Genomic DNA, 24,121 nt, shown 5'->3' with positions numbered 1-24,121 from the left:
AGTTTGCATGGGCACAGCCCCAGGACCCACTCACCACAACCAGCTCTCACCCCCCCCCCCATTTTCAACCTCTGAGAGGCATTTCAGATGCAAACCATAACACCCACTGCACCCAAGTTCACAAGCGTGAGGCTGGGCTGGCCTCATCCGGAGGACTGGCCTCTGCTTCCCAGTGACCCTGCTGGCCCTCGCCTTCTGCTTTGCCTCTTTGGACAAACCAGGCTGCCAGAAGGACACCCTACCTCAGAACACCTTACGTGGTCTCATGAGCTGCCCAACCTGCCTGCCCCACTGACAAGACCCAGCTATACCCAAAAGAGACACTGAAGAGAGCAAAGCCTGCTGGGTATAGATTCAGAACCTTCCTATAGGAAAGCGGATGATGAGTGATTCCCAGGTCTTGGCAAAGATGGGGCTCCGGCCTCAGAAGGAGAGAAGGTGACAAACACCTTCCCTGTGTGACGTAGGTCCAGGTCCCATCACCCAGCCCCCTCCAGGACTCGAAGTCCAGTGCTGCAGGGTTTCCGGCCAGCTCAGGGCGGCAGATTTCTACCCATTCTACACAAGACGGCAGCCCACCCAGAGACAGCTGCAGCAAGTGCTACTGTTGCTGACCCCGACTCCCCCCTCAAGGCGCCAGCTCCGGGAAGCTACATGAGAACAAGGAGTAGCTCCTCCACCCAGATGCCCTGGCTGGAATGGCACTACCATACCAAGCTGCCCCAAGATACCTACATCTGGAGTTCTGTCCCATGCTGCACCAGAACCAACACGCCCCATCTGAAACAGCCCTGGCTCTGAACACCCACAAGTTCCTTAAAGTCAAACCACCTTCTAGAGTCGGACTAAATAAAGAGCCTAGGCCCTACTGAAGGAACCAGAGCATAGGGCCAGCAGTGACCCCTGCAGAGGGTGGCGCTCTGCCATCATCGGCAGCAGAGCCGGCGGTGTCCCTGGGTTAAGCAGTTCAAGTGTGATAGCTTAGAAGGTCATGCTGCTTGGGGGCCATCCTTCAAGACTACAGGGAGGGAGAAAATGGCGCATCCATGAAGACCGCTGGATAGGAAGCCTAGGACCAGAGACTGGCATCCGGGATCCTTTGCAACAGACTGGGATCCCTTTTACCAGATAATCTGTGTGGTTTCTCTGAGCCACCTGAACCATGCCTCCCTTACAAAAACCACAGGAGACTATAAGAAACAACAACATGACAGACCAGCACACAGGCAGCTGAGGGCCTGGCACTGCCCAGACCCAGAACAGCCACCTCCCCTCTCTGGACTGGTTGGAGCAGCAGTGGCAGGAGGCCAGCTCAAGGCTGGGTAGGGCTGCAGGGTCACTCTGCTTGCACCAGCCCCCACCTGGCTCCCCAGGGGGCCCACTTTCTTGTGGGTACAGAACCCTTGCTGTCCAGCTGTCACTGTGGCTGCCTGGCCTTTCCTGCCCAGCTTGGTGGTCACCCACATTCCACAACCTCAGGCTGACTCATGAAGATCCAGCTCCACATCTGGCATCCATATGTGGCTGGCACTCCTCAGGAAGAAGGGGGTCACATCTGGCTGGGGAAGCAGGAGGATCCTCAGGGGGCCCCTGACCCCGGGGAGGGTCGGAGGCCTCTGAAAGACCATGCTGCTGTCTAGTCAGCACCCCCTTCTCTCAAGCAGAGGATGTCCGGGTGACAGGGCTCTTCCCAGCAGCCTCCGGCTCACATCAGAGCCTCGGCTTAAAAGGCAGCCTGAGGGCACTCTACTACCTGATCCCACACCCAGGGTCACCGGGTGTGGTAAGTTCACCTCTGTGAGTTAGCTGCTAAGAAGGCTAGCTCTCTGAAGAGACCGAGGCTGCTCAGAATCACTGTTGGTCCCAGGGTCACTGAGAAGGAGAGAGGATGCTCATAGGTGGCAAGATTCTGTGTCCACAGCTACGAGACCCCCACTTCTTCATTCTCAGTCTGAGACAGGAGCTAGGCTAGGACTGTACCCCGTCTGCTGTTCAAAGGAGAGCTTGCACCACGACAGAGGTGCCTCCACGTCCAGCGCCCTGTAATCCACTCACTTCCTCATCTGGCTCCTGCCCTGCTCATCACCACTAATCCATGTCCTCACAGCACCACTCCATCTCTGCCGCCATCTCTTCATCCTTCGCTGGGCCCTCACCTCTGCCCACCAGCTCCAGGGCTCCCTGCCGTGGGAAATGGTGGCTTCCTCCTTGCCCATCAAGGTGTTTCTGTGGCTTTTCCTCCAAGTCTGATTGGGAGCTGAGAGCCAGCATCCCAGTAGGATTTCCTCTAAGGGCTGCCATGTCTAGTCCTGGCTGCCAAAGGCTAAATCACCAGCATGGGGAAGCAGAAGGCTCAGGCCTGGGATCCCACAGCACCTGATACCCTGTTTTATCTTGTTGGGTCTTAGTGAACCACAGCCATAAGAACACCTCCCACCTTCCGTCCCTCTCTCCAGCCCTCCCACATAGCTGAGAAGCGCTAGGTAAGGACGAGGCAGGAAGACCAGGTATTCCCAAGGGCCACGGGGAAGCCCAGTGTTGGCTCAGCTAATCCTCACCCTGCATTTCCACTGACTCCAGAGTTCCTGGGCACAAAGGCATGCTGGGATACACCAGAGACACCCCCCCCATGGTGCTTGGGGCCACCTGGGCCACAGCACATTAGCACACACGCCACACAGGGCCAAGATGTCCACAGCACTTCCCCTAGCTGAGTGCCCGGAAGCCACCGGCGTGGGCTGTCAGGTGGACCGCTCCTGGCTCCGGTGAGAACACCCTGAGTTTCTACCCAGTAGCTCCAGGTCGTCTCTCAACAAGGGGGTGACTAATGAACACTTCTGGGAATGAAGCTCTTTTCCAAGAACTGGCAAGAGCGATGATCTCACCTTTCACAGCGAGGCCCATGCTCATCCCAGGGAGAAAGAGACTTTCCTCACCGCTAGGGGCCCCCGCTTTGTGGGCACAGGCTACTCAGCCTCCCTCCTCCACAAGCCCAAGCCAGGCCCCGGGCAGCTGAGCTCAGGCTGCTTCTGTGTATGTGTGAGAGTCTCTTCCACAGGTGTGCTCCCCTCAAGCCATGCAGGTCTGAGAGTGCAGCACCAGGACAGGGCCTGGGGCTCTTGGTGAGTGTGTGCAGAGGGAAGACCTTGAGGGTGGGAATGAGATAAAGCACCAGGGCTCCCTAGATCCCTATGGCAGGACCGTGTGTGTGTGTGTGTCTCGTGTTGTACATGGGTGGCATCCTGTGAGCAGCAGCTGCCGTGCAAAAGTGAGAGACAAGAGAGGAGCCTTTCCGCAAGAAGCAGAGGAACAAGGGAAAGGAGACACCCGGGAAGTGGAGGGCCAAGGACATCCCGGGGTGCTGGGCCAGAGTGCTTGGCCTCCGGGGCAGAGGCCTCCGGGGCAGAACCTTCCGGAGCTATGGGCCTCCAAGTGCCAGAGTCTCAGGGCAGGCAGCCCCAGACAGAGGTACTCTACCTACCTCTGGGCTGGTGTGTGTGTGTGGGGGAGGGGGTTGTAGTCGAGGTGGCAAGGGGGGGGCGTGTGTACACACACGTGTCTACATACACACCGTCCACAGGAGAAGGGCCCCTCTAGAGTGAGGTTTTTCTGGGACCCTTGCCTTCGTGGCGGGGGTGGGGGTCCTCTCTCTTGGCCCAGCCTGGGCTTTTCTGAGCATTTGTAAGGTGAGCCGGACGCCCCTAGGGGGCAACAGAGGACTGAGGCGGCTCAGCAGAGGTGGGGACAGGTGACTGACCTCCGTGGGTTACCGACATGCCCCTCAGCTGTGGTGTCCACACCTGGATATTGTATCCCTTGATCTGAAACACGAGGGAATGGAAGGCCAGCGGGTGACGCCTGCACATGGAAAGGGATGAACTCTTCCCCACCATGGCGGGAGGGGTCTCTCTGGATGGGGCCAGCGACCCGGCAAGGTCCTGGCATAAGCCTCTCTCCCTGGTCTCTAGTCTTGCTCTCGCCAGGCCTGATATCCACGCACCCCCTTAGTCTGGGCACAGAGCTGGGGCACCTTAGGCTGGCCAGCCAGTCTCTTCCCATAGGCCTCCTCGGTCTGTGGGTTTCTCCCCACGGGGCTAGCACTCAGGATCAGTGGAGCCTAACAGAGAGTTCACCAGCTGCCCTAGGTCAAGCACTCTTGGTGGGGCTGGAGGAGAAAGGGCCTCTTCTCTCAGCAGGGGAGACAAAACCTAGGTTCTAATTAGCAGCTTCTGGAACACCCAAGTGCCCAGGTTGTGAAGGAAATGTGTTTCCTAATTGGCCCCCTGCCGGAGCGTCAGTCAGCAAGCAAGCAGGATTAGGCAGCCCATGAGGCGGCTTCCTTCCAGGGTTTGGCCTGGCCTCACCTCCTCTGTATCTAGGCAGGTTCTCTCCTGTCCTCCAGCTCATCGGCCCCTCCTCCCCCGCCAGGCTGACCAGTACGGAAGGGCCACCTAGATGCACTTCACCCAGGCTGTGTAGGTCCAACCAAGGATACACAAAAGAGTCTCCATAGAGACTCGAGCAGAGCCCAACGAGAGGCTGTCACGCTCCTGGGCAACCCCCTGGAAAACTCACTGCCCTGCCCTTGCCCTCCACCCTGCCTGGCCCCTGTGCCCTACCACATACTGCCTTCTCAAGCCAGGCTCCCTGAGGCCCTCCATATCCCAAAGTGTCTGGCTCCTCTGAGCCCTCTGTAGAACTTGTGTGACTCCCTTTCAGCTGTGGTAGGCTGAGGGGCATTGAAGAGATTCTCATAGCTTCAAATGACCTTCCTGAACAAGGGGCACCCTGAAGCCAGACACCTCCTCCGCTCTCGGAACGTAGCACATCTCTACCAGAACCTGTACGGAGGTCCCCCACAGAGTGGTGCTGAGAGGTGGTAGGGCCCTCTGGAGGGGTGCTGGGATCACAATCACAAAGGTCCCCATGAAAGGTCGTTAGAACTTAACAGAGGTATTGCAAGACACCTAGTTTGCTGTGTCTTCTCTTCCATGGCACATTCTACCCTGACAGAGCACAGGCCTCCCTAGAAGCCGAGCGGACAATGGCGACATGCCCTCAGAGTTCAGAAACCATGAGCCCCAAACTAACCTCAGATACTTTGTTAGAGAAACAGAAAGCAGAATAATCGGAGTCCCAGGGCTGCTGGAGGAGGAGAAAAGCAGAGCCAGGCAGTGGCGCTAGGGGCACAGCGCATGCAGGCCTTGTCAGACCTGAGAAGATGCACCAGAAAAGAGAGGCCAATGCCGAGTCCAGAGAGACCAGACCCAAACCCTTCCCCACCCAAGAGGACTCCTCTTCCTGCTGACTACAGAAATCCCCACTACACGAGAGGTCAGCAAAGCCCCAGTCTTGAGTCCATAAAGAAAAAGTCAACCTGGTGCGGACAAGGGCCCCCACGGATCCAGATGCCTCCGTGCTTCTCTGGCTTCTCTGACACACAAGAGACGGGTATTCTTGGGTGAGAGAGCTCGTGGATCCCAGGGACTCCCGAGACAGGAGTTGCTTGCAAGCCACCCGGAGCAGCCCCTCCGCCCCTGACTCACCATAGTCCTTCCTGCAGTATTTCTTCATGTTCATCTTCAGCTTCCCTTTGGAGGCCTTGCAGTAGGAGTCACAGTCTGCAGGGGAAGACAGAGCAGAGACTCATTAGGCCACTAAAGAACGGGCTGGAGCCCAGTGGGCCTCCTCCCTAGATACCTAGTGGTACCCACGGGCCAGGCCAAGCAGGTAACCATTCAGGGCAGGCTGGCCTTCTAAAGAGGCCAGTGGGACAAAGGCCACTCCCTCTTTCCTTAGCCTGGTGCAATACCTCAACCCCTACGAGAGCCTTCAGAACCACTGTATCGGTGCCACCCAGAGTTTCCAAGCACCACACCAATTCCTTCTGCCTTACTGTTTCAGCTGGGGCCTGGTTAAAGCAGATAAAGGCCTCATTGTCACCCTGCCTTCGGGGTCTGTGTCAGGCGCTAGCTTTCATGGCATGAAACCTCTGGCTGGGGTTAGGCCCCAACAAAAGAGGTCACGGGGGAAATTAGCAGCCCATGAAACATTTAAAAACCTCTTTGGTGTCCACTCCAGTGAAGTGTACAAATAAAATGCCCACGAAAAGAGTTTAGCCCTAATGAGCCCATTGGTAAGAGGCAAGACTGCTGGACACTGGCTGCCCGCCATACCTGCTGGCCAGAGTTTTGGGGGCTCCAGGCTCTGAGAGAGCCAGCCAGGCAGTAGACGCAACATTTACATTTCCCGCAGCGGCTCTGTCGACCCTCAAATGCAGCCCCACGGTTACGTCTCCAGCTTGACAAGGCCCTCTCCTGCCAGCGATTTCTGCTTATCGGAAGCAAGGTGATGCAATCTTTTCCCCACAGGACAGCCACCTGCCCTGCCCGAGTCGCTGGGCACACGGGATCTCCCGCCAGGCTCTCAGCTGGTCTCTCATGTAACCCTGTCATTCCCATTGGGCAGGAGAGAAAACTGATGTGCAGAGTTGGGCAAGACATCTACCTACCAAGGTCGAAGTGGGAGAAAGGACTGATGTGTGTGGGAATTCAGGACAGGAAGGCAGGTAAGTGCCAGGGCTGTCTGCCACCAGCCGAGGGCTAGCAGCTACAGGGGATATCCAGCGGCCATCCCTCCAGAGCCTGTCTCTAGCCCCCAGCAAGCAGCTCTTCTCTCCAGGCACCGGATGTTTTGACTGATGCCTCTGTTAATCAGTGCAGCCCTATCCCATCATGAAAGAAAAGCAGGTCCTCTTCCTGCTGGCCCTGTGGTCTGTCCCCCTGGACCCACATCAGGATAGCCCTGCCCAGGGACGGGGAGGCTGCAGTATCAGCCTGCCATCTGGGTGGCTGGTTGGTCTCAGGAGAGGTGAGTGCAAAGGCCAGGCTGTGCAGAGTGTGGATTTCGCTCTGTGTGGTGAAGGCCAGCGTGAGGACAGGAGAGGATGCGGCCCCAACACAGACGGCCGTTACACCGTCACCCGTTCCAGCTGCCCTCTCTATGGGAGCAGCTACGCCGGGGAACATCTGTGCTGAGTGAGAGTCTGGGCCGTTTCACTGGCGGCAACCACTCCATGCTGAACCCCCCAGGCTGTACGTATGCTCTGGTGATTGCAAGGAGATTGGGTAGTCTGCTGTGCTGCGCTCTCCTCGCAGGGAGGCAAATTGAAAGGCAAGCGGAGCCAAATGACGTCACTACAGGGTCAGCTCGGAGTCCACTTGGGGCTTTCCTGTGATTTTCTTTTCCCCGTGTGTGAAGTTGTTGGCCTAGGTGGGTGCTCTCAGTTCCAATCAGAAAGGAATCGCAACGCCCGGAGTCCCTCAAACAGGCCCAGCAAGGCGTATGCACTCAACAACCCAGGTAAAGAGACGAACGGGTGTGCTTTGCTGGAGGGAGACGTGGTGCCCAACTTACAGCTCTGGAAGAGCTGGGCTTGGACCTGCCGAGGGAGCCCGATCCTTTAGGCGCAGAAGGAAAGCATTCAAGTCCCAGAACAACCTACCCTAAACCTACAGCCTCCCTGCCCGTACTCTAGGAACACGCAGAGTTCTAGAGCCACGTGGACCCCCGGGACAGACGTCACCCAAGAATGGGCAGCAGCCACCATTGCCTACCACGGTGCTCACAGAACCCGTGTGCCAGGGCTCAGCCATCTCTGTATAGCCCAGAGGCTGCACACCCCGTGGATTCATGACCAGCTCTCAAGAGACCTTGGCGCTGTCCTGTGGCTTGGTGAACTCCTCCCTACCTGTAGCCGGGTCTGCTGTACAAAGGAGAACCCATCATTCAGAAAGTCTCACTGAGGCAGCCTGTGAGCCCTGCGGTAGAATGCTCCTGTGTTTCAAACACCACTAGGGTCTGAGACCTTTCCCCAGCACACGCCTTCATTTCCTTACACTGAAGAAGCAGCCTGGGTGTCTGGACTCTGAATGTTCCTGGCGGGTCCAGAATGTGAGAGGAGATGGTTTCTATAGCCAGCGCTCCGCACAGCAGAGGAAGGTCCAGAGGAGCTGTTAACTCAGACTCAGAAAACAATGTGCCAGTCTCCTCTGCCCCTTCCTCCTTCAGATTCCGATTCAGTACTGAGCTAGGAAACACACCAGGCCTCTTAGCGTACATACAATACAGGCAAACAGGCTGGGAGGGACGGGCTGAAGCCGGCTACCCTAGAGAAAGCGAATGAGCGTCAGATCACAGATATGGCAAGAGCTGTCTGGCTGTCTGCAGACTCTGTGTTGGGTCTGGATCGCTGAGGTCGCTGGACAAGTGGTCCCTGGGTAAGGAAAATGGCCCTGTCCTTCCTTCCTTCCTTGCCGTCCTACGCAGCTACAGAGACTGCATCCACAGGATGGGTCCCAGCTGAAACCCAGCTCTGACTCCTCCAACACGGTATCTGCTTGGCAGCCACTCACAGGGCCTCTCCTTGTTTTGTTCCGAAACAGCTATAAAGAGAGTGAAAAAATGAAAATTCACACCAATGCCAAGAATGAAGCTGATAGATGACCCAATGCCGGAATCTGGGAGCAATCTCAATTAATTAAAGGCAGATGGTGGTGGATGAAGAAAGCCTATCCGGGTTTTACCTCCAGAAACAGTTCTTTGTCTGACAGACGGAAAGATCACCAAAGAGGAGGAAAGGGAGGAAGAAGAGGAGGAGATGACAGCAAGACAATGAGCAGAAAACAAACGGACAGAAAGCATGGGCAATGAGGGGAAATTGAAAGAAGGCAAGGCTGCAAGCCATTTTAGTGCCTCTGTGAACTTGGATTTTTACCTAACTCACTGATGCAGAGAATCGGAAAACCGGGCAGTGGTGGCAGGAAAGGCTAAACAGCTCCACAGACCAAGCCTGAGAAAAGGGGTGGCAGAGGGAGTAGAGCTCCAGCTGCCTGATACGGGCACCCAGCCCCAGGGCCATGCAGGGATCTGCAAGAGGACAGGCCATAAGCATATGAGGGCTGAAACCCTCACATCTGCTTAACACCCCGCCCTCTTCCTGGCAGCTGAGAAACAATGGGAATAACAGGCTCAGGTACCTCTAAAAAGACATGGCTTCCATGAAACTAGAGAGGAGCTGAGGCTGAATTCCAAGGCCATGGGCTAGGTAAGAGTTGGGAAAATAAAAACTAAAGCAGCACCATCAGCAGCCATGTCCAAAGCATCGAGGAGAATGATGTTGTAGAAGGTGACTCCGATGCCTAGATATGTCTTTGTAATACATAGGAATACATATGTATTTCATGATAAGAAAATTGTACATACAGATCACAGATCGGCAAAACAACAATACAAAGAAATGGGCAGATGATCACTGAGTAATGTCCATAGAGTCTGTCTTCAGGACAGCACAAGAATTTCATACCTATTTAGACAGTCTTCCCACATACACTGCTGACAGAGAGAGAGAGAGGGAGAACATTCTCAAGTGTGTAGAGCTCAGAAAATAATTCAGAATTTGCTTTCTAGCCACCTATAAAATGGATTTTTAAAATGAGGGTTTTAAGAGAAAAAGTTGAGCTATAAACATGATGTGCCCTCCATGTCATTAAACGTAAGAGTTTGAAATTTGGTTCTAAAACAAGGCAAAATCAAAACAGTGTTTAACACTAAGAATATCTGATTATAAGAGTTTAGTTGAAACTGTAGACCGTGTTAACAAAAAGCGGTAGAATAAGGCAGGGAATCAAGCTGCTCAAATTAAAATGTCAAAAATGTTATTTTATGCTTAACTCTGACACATAAGATACTTCTTTTGAAATACCACAAAGCACCAAAGTACTAAAAAAATAAATCATAAATAAAATTATGTCAAAAGATAAGCCAAAGAAAACAGAAAATAGAAAAAGGCATGTTTGATACATTAAGATCACAAAAGAGACACGGGCAAGGTGGCTTGTTGTAACTTTTATAAAAACTTTGTGTGTGACATTTGAAAAAAAAAATCACAAATCCCCACAACTATTTGATGATAAAATGGTGAAAGCGAAGGATCTAACTCTCCTGTTCAAAAGGTGATTTCACAATACTCGGTCACTGCTTAGGGAGGTGTTGACAGTTACGCTTGTGTGCCAATTTAACTGCATTTAGGATCAGCTAGGAGGGGCCTGGCCGGAGGTTAAGGGTGCTGCATTTCAGTGTCTACACTGACAGCTCATACCTGTAACTCCCACTGCAAGAGACCTGACTCCCTCTTGTGGCCTCCACGGGCACTGCACTCAGTGGCACACGCACAGAGACACACCTCTAGGAATGCACACGGTGGAGGAGAGGAGGCCCACCAACAGCATTATCACCGTCCAGCAGCCAGGGGCTCAGAGACAACGGAAGGAGGAGAGTGGCCACTGTCCCCTATGCTTGCTGATGGTATCCCCCTGGACAGCCCTGCCTCACCACAGCTTGACGCATTGACCCCACTGAGGTCCTGAGCCCAAATACAGCCATCCTCCTTTCAAGACACTTTGTCAGGTACTTTGTAATATTGACAAGAGAGGTAACTTACGCAGATGGAAAAGGGAAAAGTAAGTGCAGTGGAATTTTAAAAGACAATTTAAGTAGGGACAAAGGCATTGTCTGTCAGCAAACCCAATCAAACAACCATGAAAAAGAACCAAGAAGTAGAAATCTTAATATCAGAAAACACAGAATTCAAAATGAACATGCTGGATGCACACAGAAAAGTAACCAAGTAAAATTATTCTATGGGGCCAGTCAGCAAGATGACTCAGAGGGTGAAGAAGATGCAGCCAAGCCTGACGACCCAAGTTCGATCCCCAGAACCCACACGGTGGCCCCACATCCGCATCATGACACACTATCTCCACACAGATGCACGCAATAAATAAACATGTAAATAAATAATAAAGTTTTAACTATTTTATGCATGGAGAAACATTTCACAAACTATTTTAAGGAAGGAGAGAGAAAGAGAGAGACATATAAGTAGAAAAAATATCAAATTAACTCTAAGAAGCTGAAATTGTTCAGGCCACACTTCCTGACCACAGTGTAATGAATAGTACTTGTTATGATGGAAGAAGGGATCAAAATAAGTAAATCAGACTCAGCCCTAGAAACTGAGAAAAAATGAGTAAAGCAAAATTCAAAGAGAGAAGGGGGAAAGAATTAAGCAGCAGAAGCAGAAATAAGTAGAATGGGGTGGGGGCTAAATTATATGTACACACCAAGCTCAACTCTTTGAAATGCCTCCAAATAAACTTAAAAAAAAAAAGACCAGACAAAACACTGTCATGTCTAATTATGAATAAAAGAAAGAAAACAGACAGACTAAGAAGAATGAGAAAACCATAAAGAAATGTTGTGAATTAGAAGGCTATTGTATAATGACTCCAGGCGAAAATCCTGGAATCTGAGTGAAATGCATTTTTTTTTTCAGGACAACTGAAATGGCCAAACCGAACACACAGACTTGAGATGCCTAGAATGAGCCCAGTGCAGAGATAGGGCCGTGTGAGCCTATGACAGACACAGCCATTTCATGCTATTTGATTTCTTTAGAACAGAAAAAAAAAAGATGGTATACTGCTAAATAACAGACTGCCTAAAAGCACCGAAGTGGACCATTTCACAATGTGAAACAAACTACAAACAGTTTCCTACAACTCACCCTTAATTCAAAAACTGAGAATCTCCAGACCAGACACAGCAGATCCTACAGGCCGGTGATCATCGCCCCGATTTCTAGAAATCCATTGACTCTACCCACATGGCACCCACCACCACACTCCTGCTGACCGTGTAGGGCTCTGACGAAGTGGTCAGGTAAACACTGGCAGATCTGTAGGGCACCTGCTGCAAGGTGCTCTTCCCACCAGGCTCTCCTCCCCCACCAGAGACAAGGGCTGCCAGGGTTGGCCCCAGGTGCCACCTGGTCTCCACTTGGACATTCTCCGTCCGGGGAAGGGCTGCTGGGCCCAGAAGAGGCCATCTGCCCAGCCTGGGAAGGCTCACCCCGCCTGGCTGACATCCCAGCCCTCTTGGGAGCAGCCTACCTCCTTTTCATTCTTCCCACCTGCTCTCCTGACCAACCCACAGCGAAGAGCCAAGAGATCCCTGCAGGCCGCGCCCCTTCAGGCCTCCCCTGCCCCTTGGGTAGCTGGCCCCCTGTTCTGCCTCCTGTACCCAGGTGCCAGAACCCTGCTGGGTCAGCCTGCTCGCTGCTCCAGGCTCATCTCCAAGCATATGGCAAGCAGAGCCTGGCAGCCTGTGGCAGGAGCCTGGGGCACCGCAGCTGGCACCTCCCTTCAGAGCAGGGCGGAGAGCTGGCAGAGGTCTCACTGTTACATCCCAGCCCACTCTTCAACCATAACTCTGCCCCTGTTCCTGGGCTGTTGGGAAGCTGTGGGTTGGATAGGGTAGGTAAGGAAGTGCAATTGATATGGCCCATCACGCTGGACAGAAAAGCCTAAGAAGCTGGGGGAGCTTTGACTCCAATGCCTAGATGCCAGGTAAAAGTTCTTGGTTCCCTCAGAACTAGAGGAAATGGGTCAAGGAGAGACGGGATTACATCAGCTGTCTGTCTGTCTGTCTGGGTCAGGTCATTGTCCCCAGCAAGTGATGAAAGACAAGTGAAGCCAGTTTGTCTGACACAGAGCTTCAGGTGGACTGCCCAGGCTGGCGAGCCCATCTTGAATGTGTTCAGCATCCGGGGTACCCACAGTTGCTGACAACACTTACCATGGGGCAATGGGAAGAGAACTCCCCCAAGCCCCCAAGCCCTGTTCTTGCTCCTGGTCATCGGCTGTAGGTGGTTCCTTCCTGCCAGGTAAGATGACCTTCTAGGCCCTCTCACCAGGAAGGAGGTCTCCAAAACACCTGAGCCTCGAGCAGCATCTTAATGTCCGTGTAACCAGTCTCTAACAAGTGCTGGCCTTCCCCGCCAGCCCCCCTCCCCCGCCCCTCGCCTCAGCAACAGAATGTCTGCTTAACCTAGGGTTAAAAGGCTGCTAAAATGAAGCTACTGCTAGCAACAGACTGACTGAGTAGGAACGGAGTATGATGTGCTTTGCAACGTCTGTGACAAGCAAGTGGAAGAAAGCCCCAAAGGTGGGGCCAACAAACTGCTCAGTAGGTAAACGGTGCCTGCAGGCCTGAGCTCAATCCCTGGTGTCCACAGGGTAGAAGGAACCAACCAACTTTGGTTGTTGTTCTCTTACCTCCATAGGTGCATGAACACACACACGCCACGCACACGCTCCCATCAAGTGCTTAAAGCACTCCTGGCACTGAACGCCCCAAGCTGGAGGCCACTCTCCCCTGGCACAGCAGCTTTGTTTCTGTGACATTACTGTGTGCACCTTCCTGCGTGGCTGACTCCAGAAAGTTCTTGGTGGATCCTGAGACAAACAGGACAGCAGTGGGCACTATGGGCAGGGCGGGGTGAGGTGCGGGCCAGTCACTCGAGGTCCACTGCGCGTGTCATGACAGAACGACACTCAGAGGATGAAGTCAGTGAGTGGGCACACTGTGATGGAAGGACAGGAGGCAAGTGGAGACCCACAGAGAGAGGAAGTTCATCCTGGCCAGTGTAGAAGGGGGCACCCCAGACCAGACCCCAGGTCAGGTCAGCGACAGCAGTGTGAGGGACCCTGAGTGAGGAGACTGGGGACAGTCATCCAGCCCTGAGGTACCAGGTGGAGGAGACATAGCTGGGCTTTATGTTACTTCACTGCTTGATCAACATTTGCCTTTTTACGAGGCTTCGATTCTCACATTAAAAACAAATAGCTGGCTATGGAGGCAGAGGCGGGCAGAGCTCTTTGATATCTGAGAGCAGCCTGGTCTATACAGTGAGCCCCAGTTCAGGCATGGCTATATAGAGAGATCTTGTCTCAAAAGAGAAAGAAAGAGGGAAGAGAGGGAAGGTAGGGAAGGAAGGAAGGAAGGAAGAAATGGAAAGAGAGAGATAGAGAGCGAGGATGAACAAACCCTTGACACCAGTAGCCAGTAGCACTGGCCCATAATCTCAGCTTCTTGGGAGGCAGGGGGATCACAAGTTCAAGGCCTGCCTGGACCACAGAACGAGTTCAAAGCCAAGTTAGGTAACTTATGGAGACTCTATTGCAGTATTTTAAAAGTGAAAAGAATGGGGACGTAATTCAGTCTCGTACCTGAGGCCCTGGGTTCAGTCTCTACACCATAAAACCCCAAACATTAAACATTAAAACTATCTTTGAGGACAGGGGTCATTTCCCTGTGGGATGAGAATCCTGTGTCCATAACCCTCAGGACTGGTGGCTCCTTCTCATCCCAAGTTAGAGCCTCCCCAGACTCCACAGATGACACCAAGAGATCAAGGAGAGAGTCATCAGCCAGCCAAACACCCACTGTCGACAAGACAAGTGTGTGCTGTTGAGAGGAAGGACACTGCCATAAGCAGGGTGGCCACGAAGAGCTTCCTGTGTGCACTGTACAGAGACCATACAGTGTAGAGGCAGGACACCTGAGAGAAAAGAGCAGAGTGGAGACGACAGTGTGCATGAAGTCCTTGAGTCAGGATCTAGCCTAGCAGGGCCCACTGAGGTGTCCGGCAAAGAATGGGCAAGACGGGGGCACAGTGCTATCCCACGCAGCCTCCAAGGGCATGTGAGATGGAAGGAAAAAAGAGAGGCGTGGCTTTCATTTCAAGAATGATGCAGAGCTACCACACGGCTCAAACCTGGCCTGTCATTCAGGTCTTTAATCACAAGGAATCAGGTCTGGCTCTTTTTCTCTCCTAGGAGTGGGTCCTGAGCTAGTTCAGCCCTCAACTTGAATGTGACCTTTGCTCTGTATTGTACTTCCGATAGAGCCATTTGTTGCCAACGCCCCATTTTTCCTTCAGGACAGTGGACAGGTGCCCTTTTGGAGAAGTGCAGGTCTGAGCTCTTTCTGTGCATGCAAGAGTGAGAATTCACACCCTGCCCCATCGCACGCTGAACGTGGGGATTCAGGCGGTTGGCACTGGGGCTGGCACTGCGCTCCAACCTGATGCTCCCAGGAAAGCCCTGCCCTCTCCTTCTGCCACTTCCCCAGAGGTGGGCACCATCTGACAGAACCTACAATGTGCCAGGAGGGACACAGGGCATCTGTGTAAGGTGCCCCGGACCAGAGCTGCTCTGTACTTTCTGTGGAAAGCCATGCAATAAGGCCTTGTCAGTCACCAGGCAGGGATCCCACAGATCTACCACAGTCTCCTGAGCATCTAAACTCCCTTCTTCCTAACACCCATGTTTCCAACAACAAAGACCACTCTTCCAAGCTGCCCACGTGGCTCACCGTGCCAGGTGCCCACTCCAGAGGCCAAGGCTTTACATGGAAGCAACTGAGTCGGGCCCCTAGCAAGAACCATCACTGTCAGTGAAAACAGAGCCTACAAGTGTGACTTCTGGTCTGTGGCCCTTGACCATTCTGACCATTCTGATCCTCCACATCCCTGTCAGCGAACTGAGGTAGTGACAGCAACACACTGCAGGGTTCAGGCAGAAATGACAAGCTGTGGGGAGAAGACAGACTGTTGGCTATGATGCCAGACTAACAGCCGGCCAAGAGAGCCACCTGAAGTGCAGGGTGAAGAATGCCTGTTGGGTGTGAGAGACAACCAGCCAAGCAACAGGCCGTTCGCAGGCTCGGCAGCTAGACCTGTATCTCCAGGGTCTTTCCCTTTGGGACTCAAAGAGCCTGCTCCTACTCACGTGCTGGGCAGCCTTCCTCTGAGCTCAACGGAGGACCTGCACCATCCCTAGCATCCACTTCACAGTCTGGGATGGTCTACTTCTCTTCCTAGCAGCCAGAGCTCAATGCCCCGGGGCTTGGCACAGGGTTCATTACCAACCATCCTGGAAGCCCCAGGGCAGTGTTAAAGAAGCTGCAGTGACCACGCCTCCCAGACAGGCAGAGCCACTAACTGACACAGGCTCCAGGACAAGAGGCACCTGGCTGGTTCTGCAGCCCTCTGAGCGCCTTGACCATAGAATGTGCTGGGAGGGCGGTGAGGCAGGTACGGCGAGCACAGAAGTCAGGAGGCCTAGAAGCGTTCAGAGGCACAGGCTATCAGCCACAAAGAACGCCTCCAGCCTCCATATGGGGCGGTGTGCTGGTTAGGGTGTGCTGGGTAGGTGGGTGGGCAGGTCTCAGGCATGGGGGCCCTGCAGGAAACGGTGTGTTGGGGAGTGTGAAGGAGGTGGACAGTGGGGAGGCTGCCGAGGCATAGACACACTGGCACTGGGGCCCCACACGACGGTGTACCCTTGAGCACGGCACTGGGCCTCCCAGCTTCGGATTCCTGACTTAGGTTGATCGAGATACAACTGTCATCTTTTACAATCGTGCCGAGATGAGGCATGACATGTAATCAGCGCTTGGGTCACCGCAGCCCTCATTATTCTTCCTCTAACTTAAAGAACCATGAGAGAAAACCAACTTTACTGTATTTCTGTCACATCCAATTTCTGGTTAAGCCCAAAGATATTTCTTGCTCAAATATGACCTTGATTCTCTGAGTTATGGCTGACCTCTGCCTGTCCCCTGTCTTTAGAGGATCCGTTTCCTCAGGGCAAGCCCCACACTGCAGTGAAAGGACTGTTAAGTTTATTTGTTTATTGTCTCTTTTCCTATCTAAAGTCAGAGGCTGTGTGCTGGGTCCCCTGAGACCAGGACAGTCAGCCAGCCCACAGTAGGTATTTGCTGAACAGGCCAGGCTACCACCACGTGTGGTAGGCCGAGACCCTAGGCCCCAATCGCTTGCCTCCAAGGGCGGAAGTCACCAGGCTCAGCATCAGAACCCACAGGAAGCAGCTAGTCTGGGTCAGCAGTAGAAAAGTAAAGGCTGGAAGCAAGATTCCAAAGGGTGGAAAAAGGCAATTCGGGAGACACCGCAGTCCATAAAAAGTGAGGCTTGGCGCACACAGAGCTTTGCCTGAGGAGGAGGGTGGCAGCCGATAAATCTCCCCTCTCCCGGGAGCTTGGATGGGCTTTGGTGTTTTATTTGGACTTTAATAACACGGGTCCAAAATCCACCACCTTATTATGAAAATATACTTGCAGATTTTAAATGCCAGCCCTTGGACTCTGCAGGCAGCTGTCCCTGGAAATACCGGAGGTCTGTGCGGGAGGAAGCCCCTAGGGATCAGCAGCCCCAGTCCTGGGCTACCTGGCCTCGAGGCCCACCTGCCTCAGTCTTCTCTAACATACTGGGACCCCCAAAGGAAGTGGTACAAACAGCCAGGCCCTTCTGCTGTGGCTGCTGAGAGTGCCAGGGCAGCCCCAAGGCCTCTCCCTGTAAGTTCTGCGGCCTGACTGGGGGTGGGGTTCCAGGCTGGAAGAGGTCAGGGGCTGTACTGACCACAGGAGGGACCAGCCCCTCTTTTTCCCTTGGAACAAGAGGGTGCAAATGAGTCCTCAGCATGCTCTTTCTTCTTGCTGAACAAGATGGATTGGAAAACAAATTGGCTCAAATAAAGCATGTAATTAGATTAGAGCCTCTTGCCCAGAGTCTCTGGGGCTGCAAAAACGCCCTCCTGACTGGAGAAAGGACACCCTGGCTGGCTAAACCAGCTCCCAGACATCTGAATTTTCTCTTGACCCTCGGCTGCCCTCCTGCAGGTCCCCAGCCAATGTCAATTATGCAAGGGGGGTGGGGATGGCGTGAAGACAACCCTAGACGGTAGGGCTGCCCTGCACGCGAGCGACTGGCAGATACTACCTCAGCCTTGGGGGTCAACGGTGGCCAATGCAAGTGGTAGGAACACCTGCACATGTTAGGCAAAACCAGCACCTCGTTCCCTGTGCCGCCTGTGCCTCCATGGAGTACAAGAACCCATACTAGGTGCCTTGACTGCTGCCCGTGAGAAGACAGAGGCCCCAAAAGCTGCGCCAGCCACCACCCCTGGAGCTAAGGTCTCTCTGCCCAAAGGCATGGGCACACTGAGGACCACTTAAGCACTGACCCCTAAGTGTCCCTCCTCTTCTTAAAGGACCCGAACAAGAACGTCTATGCGGCTGCTGCTGTATCATTCATCCCTTCCACCATCTCTTCTCTAATTACCACCTTCTGTGTGTATGATGGCCCTGCCCTTCCGTCCACCAGCCATGCCTTTGGGAAATCAAGCCATGCTCAAGGCCTGCCATATCCGAAGCGTCGTTGGACCCAAGGAGGAAATTCCTTTTCCCCAAACTATTTCTAAAAATCCTCCATCAAAATGACAGATGACTTCTGGCCCCAGGACTGAAAGAGAACTCAGACAGGGAAAAAGGAAAGAAAAACAAAGAAAAAAAAAAAGAAATGAACAAGAAAGACAAGACACTTGTGGCTCTGAAAATAAAACGAGCATTAGTAGAGGAATCGAGCGTGATCACCAGTTGGTACCACCCAGACCAGGCCTCACCTGGCACCCACAGCACCATCTGGGGCCTAGAACGTGAAAAGGAACTTCTAGGTGTCCAGGGGATATGGAGACACATTGTTGTCATCAGTGACCCATCCTGTAACTCTCTGCTGACTGCTGGGATGGACACGGGCCAGAAATCTCACTGTAGCAGAGAGAGAGGCGTTCTCATGGTACCTGAAGGGGCCCATCTCACTTTCCTGTCGCCTCTGTGTGATCTGAAGTTTTACCACTGGTCCAAGGGCTGTTCTTGGCTGAGCCTCACCTGACTTCCTTAACCCTCTGGATGGTCTTAGGCCCACCTTCTAGAACAGCCTACACCAGCCCTCCAGGACAGCCATCTTCTGCAGGAAGAGCCCACTCCCTCAGCTTCCGATACCACTGACTCTGACAATGTGAGCCCCCACACCTCCAACTCTGCAGTTAGAATCCCCATAGTGTCCGTCCGGGCTCATCCAGACCCCTATTCCTCAGGGTTGCTGTGAGAATGAAGACATCCCAGCCTCCTCTTCACTTGGTGGCTAGCTGTGCTGAGTGAGATGATGTCAGAGTCCTTGGAAAGAGTGACTAGAGAGCTACTGCACACTGGGAGTCACTCAACTGCTTTCCTCAGTTCTCTGGGGAGGAGCAGTGAAGACCAAGAGCTTTCTACAAGGCAGAACTGCATCCTGCCAGGGGAGCCCCTCAGCTCAGCGTTCACGGCTTAATTATGAACCAAATATTAATTGGTTATTCTTACAAACATTGAAAAAATTCTACTGCCACATTCTGAACAGAGTATCTCAGGGTCTATACACAGCCACCCATTATCTAGGGGACAGTCAAAGGCTCCAGGACCATCCTTGGGTACCAAGATCTAGAAGGAGGAGGAAGGAGGAGGAAGAGGAAGAAGGAGGAGGAAAAGGAGGAGGAGGAGGACAAGAAGAAGAAAAAGAAGAAATATTTACTCATATTCATTCCCTTTCCCCAACCCCTCCCTCGCTCCTCTCATCAAACCCAAGATCTCACATGTTCTAGAAAAGTTCTCTACCACCAGACTACAACCAAACCCTTTGCTATTGCATTTGAAGAAAGGGTTTTCCCCAGGTTGGCTTCAGATATGCAATGGCCATGAGCACACACGGTCCGCCTGCCGGGAGTTCTTGGACAGACCTCTTAGAAAGACTCCAGAACAGTTCTGGGGGATGAAACACCAAGCAGCCTTCATTTATTTACACGGGGGTGGCAGGCACCTCGTACCCACCCTGGTCCCTGGGACTCACAGGGCCCACCCAGAGCTGTCTGGTCTCTGGTACATCCCCACTCGGTGGCTGAGCTTTCTGGTGGCTCTGAGGGCTGATCCACACATCCCATGTCCTTCCTCCCAGAGACATACATGCTTGTGAGTTCAGAGACCTTTCATCAAGTCAAAGTTTAAAGCTCTCACCACCCCAACAGGTCTGCAATCCCAGGAGGGTACAGAGAGCGTGACTGTCTGCTGGCGACAATCTACCCAGCTGCTGAGGGTGTCCGCTAGGAGAGATGCAGGTGGATACCCATTCCAGGAGGAAAAGATGCAGAGACAAAGATCTACGTCCAAACCAAGAGGCCTGAGCCAGCAGCCTAAGACTTCCCAGGATTCTAACTCCGCCTCCTGCAATCTGTCTCATAGACCAGAGAGGGTCTCAGCCTTCCTGACGCTGTGACCCCTTAATACAGCTCATGTTGTGGTGACCCCCAACCATAAGATTATTCTCGCTGCTACTTCATAGCTGTAATTTTGCTACTGTTATGAGCCGTAATTTAAATATCTGTGTTTTCTGATGGTCTTAGGTGATTCCTAAGAGGGTCGCAGCCCAGATTGAGAACCACTGTTGTAGAGTTTTTGCTTTACGATTATGTGACCAATTCTAACTCAATCAGCCCTCCCTACAATCATAGGCTCTGCCTGTACAGGCCACAGACAAAAAACATTTTAGAAAAGAAAGAAGTCTATTAAACATAGGTATTTCTTTATCATCATTCTCTAAAGAAAATCATTCTTTTAGAGAGATGGCTCAGTGGGGAAGAGTGCTTGTGGCTCCTCTGGAGGACCTAAGCTCAGTTCCCAGCACCCACCTCCGCTGTTAATGCCAGCTCCAGGGAAGCCAGTGCCCTCTTCTGGCCTTTGCAAGTATTGCACTCACATGTGCATGCACCTAGACACACACACATACACGGATACACACAGGCACGGACACAGGGTCATAATCTTTAAATTTTAGGCATGTGCTATCAAAGCATGAGCTAAGGTATATGGAAGGACATAAGACAATTACATGCAAACACTATACTGGTTTATGGAAAGGGCTTTAGCATCTACTGATCCTAATACCCTGTGGTCCTGGACTCAATCCCCGTGGACACTCAGGGACCTCTGTATCATCTTCTCTTAGCTGCCATCTGTGCCGCTAGGAAACAGCAGCCCACCTGGAAGATCAGCCCCCTTGGGCTTGAGGCCTCATTTATTAAGCAGCAAGGTCTTGTCAGTGCCTGTCAGGCCACAGAGGTAACATCAGTGTCTGTGGACCTTGGGTTTAGTTAACAGTTTAAAAACAGGATTCGAACCGCTCACTGTACTTACATGTCTTTCTCCGAAGCGTCCCTGGAAGGCTGTATGTACTCAGCTCTAACCCCAGCACCCACGACAGCCCCAATAAACAGGCAGAAAATGAAGTGGACACATGCACGGCCCCCTCAGAGTCCCCAAGGGATTCTGGGAGTTGGTGAGGAAACAAGGCAAACAAAAAAAATCTATTCCTGGGCCTGGCTGAACAAGAAACCCCCCACTTTCGGCCTGTAGCCTGAGCGAGGCCAAGAGAAGGACTCACAGCACAGGCTCTGTATTCCCTAAGCCTTTCCAAATTGCAGCAAAGGCTGCACCTGCCTCCGTCTGTCTGCGGCTGCTAATCCAGCGTAACAGCTCTGTGCCCCCATTCTATCTCGCCCTCGGCGGGCAGAGTTGTCCCGTGCGTTCGCCTTTAACAAGCTGAAGCTATCTGGGGCGCCGCTTTCACGGGGCTGTGCCCCCACCGGCCCGCCTCGCAGGGTCTCCTTGTCAGATCTCCCAGTGAACAGGGGATTTGTGTTCAGCACGGAAAACAAAGCTGTCCCAACAGGGATCCAGTTGGCTCTTACACGCTTCTCCAGCGAGAGCCAACAGTGGACACAAACTGGAACTGCTGTCAGCACCAAGCAGGGCTTCAGATGAGCTGGGCCGGGCTCCCGGGGGAAGCCGTGAAAGACAGGCATGATGGTGGCATGGAGCATCCCTTCTGCCGGCTGGCTGGCCGGTTCAGCTGGTGAAGCCCGTGTCGATGAGGTCATGCCTTGGAACCCGGCAGCACCCTTGCTCCGGTTGCCTGCACCTAAAGTCCAGGCAGCTGTGCGGCAGGAAGCACACTGCTTCCCACATGGAGATATGGCTTCGCTCTCCAATGCCAATTACCACAACGCCACAGTGACAGGTGGCTGCAGATGCGCCAGAAGCCAGCAGAGTGGTCCCAATGATTCACGTGCAAACTATATGTGGTAATTAACCACTGCGTCATTCTCCACATGTGCACACATATGGCCTGCATTTCCCAGCACCCCTTGCTGTTAGATACAGTCATGTATCTAACCTGGGTTCTAACCTCAGAGATGTGAGCATAAATGATACCCATGGGCTTCCCAGCAGGGACTCTGCAGCCCCGGAGGATGGCAGAGCCATGCAATGGCCTCCCTGCCAGAAGGAAAGCATCCAACCAGGGACAGCTGTTGCATGAGCAAGCGATGACTGGACTGCATGAGGTGCTTATTACTGCCCATACCTGACCAATACAGGAAGTTAAGAACACTGCATAAGGGCAGGGTCAGGAAGGGGGGAGACCTCGTGTGGGCAGCAAGAGTGAGCGGGTGTGTCCCACTGCCGTGCAGCCATTTCAGGGGTCTCTTTGGGCCAGATGGGTTCTTTCTCCTTCCTTTGATCCACAAATGTACCTTTGTTTTGAAGTCTCACTACATAGGCTGGCCTGGAACTTTTGATCCCCCTTCCTGGGATCACAGGTGTTGCCAGCATACCCAAGTGCACTTTACTCTCAGCAGAGACCATGAAAGAGGTAGACAGCACGTGCCCCAGCCTCTGGAAGACACTGGCTTCTCTGAGGGAGGGAATAGGAAGGGGATCACTGTGCCCACGGATCCGAAATGCAGGACAAACACAGGCCCGAGATCAGTTTGGTCACATCTAGAAACAAGGTAGCAACAGAGGCAGGGGACTGATGCCGCATGGCCTCACCTTGAACTTTGCGAGCCAAGGGAGAGAGCGGCAGAGATGTTGGGTTCGCGAAGTGGAGGTAAGGGGGCTGGCAAAATGGCTCCTCGGATAGAAGCACCACTGCCCAAGGCTGAGGCCCCGAGCTCTGCTCTGACCCCACGGCACGTGTACACACCTCTGTGATGCCAGCACTACTGTGGCAGGGTGGGACGTGAAGCAAGAGGATGTCCCGGAAGCCTGGCCAGCTAGCGTGGCACAAACAACGGGACCCTGCCACGGAGGGCAGGCAAGAAGCAGCTCGCCCCCCACGCACACTGCGACACCTACACACCACACGCCATGCCGGCGTATTCTCTTTCCCTCCCATTCCCCTTCCCCCCACCTCAAAATGTAAAGGAGGTGAGATGGGGGCAGGGACAGCGTAAGCACCCTGCGACGGAGTGGAGCCTCTGACCTCAGGCCCTGCTGTCCTCTCCAGTGTGGAGAGCTGTGAGTACCAGAGAAGGCCACCTGGCAACTGGGGAAACCCTGTCCGTCCGCCTCTCTCACGTCTGTCTACCCACCCTGGAGCGAATCCACCACACACACCTCCATATAGCCCACAAAGGGCTGCACAGCCTACTTCCAGGTACTCTGCTTCAGAACATAAGGCCAGGCCTCTGCTGGCCAGACCCTGCCTGGCTGCTGACCACAGAACGGGAAACAAGTTCAGGGATCCACAGCTGGCTTCCAACGAGGCTCCAGGCTGACCTAAAACTCACGGCGTAGCCCAGACTGGCCTCACATTCGAACAACAGGTGAATGCCAACGTATCTGACACTGGCCTCGGGATTTTGAGCTCAAAGGCTATTATTTAATAGGTCATTTAGCCCAACTCTGTGGCTTCTCTGAGGACTCAGTCCAGGGCTGGAGCGGCTTGAAGGCTCTTCCACAGGGAAGGGACGAATATTCCACAGTCAGGTTCTTAAGGGTGGAATTGATGGTTCTTAGCAACCGTTAAGTCTGGGGCGGTTTGGAGCTGTCGTGGGTGCCATGCTCCAGCCTCCGGGTTGGAAAGGTTCCTACTCACCCCACTTCACCGGCTGTTGGGGGTTTTGAAGGGCAACACTGACAGCAACAGCCCAGCCCAGGACTCATGAGGGATCTAGGGGTTCAAGGCACAGGTGTGGGCTGGCACAAGCCCTATTATCTTCCCTGCCTCAGCTAAGCCCACACCCCACCCCCACCAGCCCCTACTGGGTGGTGCCAGAGCCTCCCATCCTCCTCCTTTCCCTGACACTTGTCATTTCTGCCATCATGCACCCCCCTCCAGCCCCGGAGAGAACACCCACGAAGGGCTAAATATTCTACCACGCTTGCTCCTCTGGCCTCCCAGCTCATCCCTTTGTCCTCCTCCAGGCTGGGGACAGCTCCACCTGCAAAGGCCCTGAGAACAATAGGGTGACTTGCTTTGTGCTGCTTG

General features: G+C 53.4%; 1 protein-coding gene across 1 annotated transcript in view; it reads right to left on the bottom strand.

Moving 5' to 3' along the window:
• Ntn1 (netrin 1) overlaps positions 1-24,121 on the bottom strand; it is a 163,171-nt gene that overhangs the window by 8,922 nt on the left and 130,128 nt on the right. Inside the window, exon 6 of the mRNA XM_021642502.2 lies at positions 5,547-5,621. Within this exon, the coding sequence (XP_021498177.1) occupies positions 5,547-5,621 (75 nt within the window). The remainder of the gene's footprint in view (positions 1-5,546; positions 5,622-24,121) is intronic.

This window comes from Meriones unguiculatus, chromosome 11, assembly GCF_030254825.1.
Source record: "Meriones unguiculatus strain TT.TT164.6M chromosome 11, Bangor_MerUng_6.1, whole genome shotgun sequence".
Classification (NCBI taxonomy): domain Eukaryota; kingdom Metazoa; phylum Chordata; class Mammalia; order Rodentia; family Muridae; genus Meriones; species Meriones unguiculatus.
This window is presented reverse-complemented; position numbering and strand designations above follow the sequence as displayed.